This window comes from Pollachius pollachius, assembly GCF_949987615.1.
Source record: "Pollachius pollachius genome assembly, chromosome: 11".
In the NCBI taxonomy this organism is placed as follows: domain Eukaryota; kingdom Metazoa; phylum Chordata; class Actinopteri; order Gadiformes; family Gadidae; genus Pollachius; species Pollachius pollachius.
Genome location: NC_136944.1, coordinates 8,688,651 through 8,693,380, shown reverse-complemented (window position 1 = coordinate 8,693,380; position 4,730 = coordinate 8,688,651). Strand labels below are relative to the sequence as shown.

Genomic DNA, 4,730 nt, shown 5'->3' with positions numbered 1-4,730 from the left:
CTTGAGAATGCAATGGTGTTTGTACCTAAGCTCTGTATCCAGCACACCCATCCTTCCTCCGAAATACAGGCGGCTTCGAACAGAGATTGTCTTGTTCTTGAGAATGCACACACACCCAGTGTACGTGCAAGTTCGTGCGTGAGCGCGCGGGCACCCAAGTAGCCTTTATATAGCTGGCAATTAATATCAAACTGAGCAAAGCGAATCATTGGTTCGGTGACGCTGACTCGATTTGAAATTGCGTGAAATAATAACATATTCTACTAAAGTAGTCGGGAAATGTAAATTTACGCGCAACGATAGTACAGGGCCAAAAGCCAAATTGTTCTTATTCAAGATATTTTTTTTACAATAACTGATCATTTGTGTTGATGCATTATGAAATCATCCAGATCATATCAAAAACTCCCTCTCTCCCCCCTCTCTCTTAAATTGCTGCTCTAGCTTCAAATTGTTACTCTATGATAACTGTATGATTGTCCCGTCCTCCAGTATATGAAGTGACAACACATATAGCTCAAAACTCCGCCTTCAAACACTCAACAAGTACATTATACAAAACACCACAGCTACACAGGGAATTTGACAAACCAATTACAACGCAAACTCTCTCTCTCTTTCTTTCTTTCCTTTCTATTTCTCTCTCTTTCTCTCCCTTCTCTCTATCATTCTGCTTTTGCATTCTGCTTCTCTTTTGCTATTTCCTTCCTACCATCCTACCTCCCAACACCAACACACACACACACACACTAACACACACACACACACACACACACACACACACACACAGATACACACAAATACACACGTGCGCACACACAGACACAAACGTATGGACACATCCTGCACGCACAAGCGCACACACTCGCAGTATGAAAGAAGCAACTGAACATACTCTCGCTCTCCGGCTCATTCCTTCCTCTGATATTCCCACCCGAAAACATCCGAGATCCGGGTATAGTGTCCATGTGAAAGCAGACTGTGGTACCAGCGTCCAGGACTAGCAGTGGCCCGCTCGCTCTCCCTTCTGCTCTCCTGCTCCGTCTACTTTACTGACCCCTTTACAATCCCCGCGAAGCCGTTAAACCGTCACTTGCATTCTCGAATGTGAAATATATAGTACATTGTCAACTCCCCAAAACCATAAAACTAACTTTATGGACCCCACGTGACTGCCAGTGAGCCAGTGAGAGGTATCAGTCGGAGGCCTGGGTTGATTTTTACGATCTAACTTGGAGATAAAAACCCTCATCCGTTTGACATGTAAATGTCAATGCTTGCTTCTTTTTAGTACTGAGTATGCCCCAAAAGGGGATTGCTTAAAATATGTTAGGCTAACATAGCCGAGAGGTGCCAGTAGATAACGGCCACGGGGCTGCGGGGCTCGTAGCAGGACCCTTTTTAATCAACGTGTACAGTAAGATAGGACAAGAGGAAAAGAAACGACAGACGCGTTTCAGAGCGGAGTCGGTAAATGTTTAAGTTTAGTTTAACTATTGCTAAGGAGAGACTGGACCTTTAGAATACAGAGATGTCCATGTGAAACGGGCGACTAAGAAACCTGACCACGTGTGTATTGACAGTAATGCAGCCAGCAGATGAAGAGTAGATGTAAATGATGGTAAGTGTTTGTTCAGATCATGTTCTTAACGATTTGGTTTCACGTATATTCTGGAGCGATGGTTAAGTGTTGTTTGTTTCTCTTGATGTCAGTAGGATGGTCGTGGGTCACACCACTTCCTTCTACTGCATACCACCACGCTTCTGAAGGGGCCATATTAGAAGTCAGGACCAAACCTAATTCAAATTTAAATGAGTTGAAACTACACTCTGCCTATATTCTGAAGTTCTATAATAATTCATAGATCTGTAGTTTTAAATCATTGTTCATTCAACTTTTGGAAACTACTCCCCGTTTAACACACCACTGTCCTTTGAGTTTAATACAGAGATAATTTGGATTATCACAGTACAAACCGAAGGAATTCAAACATTGCGAAAACGTGCAGTGTTTTAGAAAACAGCTAGGTTGGGTCAATACCACGAACAACCCGCTTTTAACTCATGCCCAATTCACATCCTGATTCGAAGAGAAACTGTTATTTACAACCCTTTTGCTTGGGGTTGCAGAGCTGTAGGAATTTACTATCGCGTTTGGCTCAGGTGAAAAACATATCGGGCTATGAGAGGCCTCCTGATGAGAGTGAGACGAAATTTATTTTTGCTCCATGAAAAGTTACAAACAAATACAAAAAGCGAATTGGCAAAATGCTGACAGGCAGGCTTCACGCGACATTTGCTGTTTTCTACTGTTATTATAATTTCCACACACGCACACACACACACACACACACACACACACACACACACACACACACACACACACACACACACACACACACACACACACACACTCACTCACACACTCACGCCTCACTCACTCTCTCTCACACACACACACCCACACATACACACACAAACACACACACACACACACACACACACACACACATACACACATAAACTACTGAAAAACAAATAGTCGATTGGTCACATCTAAAAAGTCAAATATGATATATGTACATCCTCTCTGGAACATATACTTGATCCAATAATTACATTAATAATAATATATAATACACGTTTCAATATCTGTACACATATTGTGTGGATACGGAGATAATAGTACTGCAATAGTTCACACAAACTTCTTTCTCTAAAGATAGCGAGGTTTAAATGACACTCCGTTAACATTATTATAGCATGGAAGGTGATCACGTGACCAACACCTGGAGTCCCTGGAAATATGGCCAGGTTTAAAAAACTAGCCTACTTATATTTTTTAGGAGGGAGGGGGGAGGAGAGATAGAGAGAAAGAGAGATAGAGAGATAGAGATATATAGAGAGAGTAAGAGAGAGAGAGAGAGAGAGAGAGACAGAGAGAGAGAGAGAGAGAGAGAGAGTGGAAGAGAGAGAGAGAGAGAGAAAGAACACAGTCAGAGAGAGCTAGAACGAGAGGTTTCTAAACTATACAAACTAAAACTACACGCGTATTTATCAGCAAATAAGTTACAATTTACGAGCTATACGAGCTTAGATCCCAACTCTGTAAAAAGCTTTTTTTTTACTTTCAATATAACTGATGAGCCATTTTATGAACTGTTAACAATAAACAACAGGTAGCATCAAATAGCTAGCATTTCTCACGTGTTCAGTATTATCAACGACGACAACATGTATAGTAACAACAACTTGAAGTTACAGAAGCAAGTACCACAGTAAAAAACGTCAACGACCAACATGCTAAACAAATAAAAGTGCTGCGCTGCTGTACAGTACTCTGATGATAATAGTAAAAAAAATTAGAAATGGAATCTGTTGAATTATATGGGCTTTTCCCCCTCTTTTGCTTCTATTGTTTTTCTTCATATTTAGGGTAGACCCATTCTATTTTTTTTGTTGTTGTTTTCAACTAAGACCCGTTTAGAGATGTCTCATGGCTGGAATGCACTTCCAGCTGCTGCAATGCTCATGCTTTTCAGTTTGTTATCTTTCTTCCACTTCATCCTCCTGTTCTGGAACCAGATTTTGATCTGTCGCTCAGATAGGCAAAGCGCGTGGGCTATCTCTATCCTCCGCCGACGCGTGAGGTACCGGTTGAAATGGAACTCTTTCTCCAGCTCGAGCGTCTGATAACGGGTATACGCCGTCCGCGCTCGTTTTCCGTCGGGTCCCGTCATATCTGAAGGAGGCAACGGGAGTTAGAAGGGAGTATAGGGTAACACGAGTTTGTTAAGGTGTATTGCTGTTTAGCGACCCTGTTTAGATTGATCAAGATATTAACTATTAATCGGCTCATTAAAAACGCCCCCTAACAAACACGCGCACACACACACACACACACACACACACACACACACACACACACACACACACACACACACACACACACACACAGCAGTCATCAGTACAAGTTGAGCGTAGTCACTTCATGTGTTAATTCCCAAATCCTCCCTTTCAAACAAATGTGTTGCGGTGCGTTTTTACCTTGCTTCTGTCTATTAGGGTGTTGTTGTTTTTTTTACCTGATGGGAAACTCTTCTGAGATTATCTGTCACGTTTAATTCAATACAATCGTGCTTTCCTTCCCATTGTTATTTTTTTCTTTCACTTTCCTCCACAGTTCCCGGTTGGAATAAAGTCCCTACTCAATAAAGCTTAACTTGAAAGCTTCAGCTACCACCACTGCATTATGCCCTCTCCCTCTTTCCCTCTCCAACCTCCCCTGTCTTTCTCGCCTTTCTCGCTACGGTCTGCACCACTCAGCCTGCAAAGTTGGTGTGCTAGCTCGCCTTGCCTTGACAGATTTATGACGCTTTGGTGGAATTTGTTGGAATAGAAGACGGGGTTGCCGTCCGCCATCACCTACACGAATAGTAGGAAAGGCGAAGAGAATTACATCTTGATAAACTGAACCAACACGTTAACGAACCCAATATCGCGTAAAATGTAACACCAATCAGAATAACCTGCATATCTGAATGGTTTGGACACTGAACAATACATTCAATCTAGCCTACGTGGAAGAAAACAATAAAACAATATCTTGTTCTCAGCAGATTACATGCCAATAGAACAGGGCACCTAATTGTTAAATGACATAAAATATATGTTTATTAGATAAATAGTAGACAGAGAACTTTTACACTAATTATCCAACGACAGATCAG

General features: G+C 41.8%; 1 protein-coding gene across 1 annotated transcript in view; it reads right to left on the bottom strand.

Moving 5' to 3' along the window:
* Positions 1–3,383: 3,383 nt before the first annotated feature.
* hoxb5a (homeobox B5a) overlaps positions 3,384–4,730 on the bottom strand; it is a gene marked incomplete at its 5' end in the record, with an annotated part of 2,338 nt that continues 991 nt past the window's right edge. The window contains one exon of the mRNA XM_079746324.1: positions 3,384–3,742. Coding sequence (XP_079602450.1) covers positions 3,495–3,742 — 248 coding nt within the window. The 3' untranslated portion in view covers positions 3,384–3,494. The remainder of the gene's footprint in view (positions 3,743–4,730) is intronic.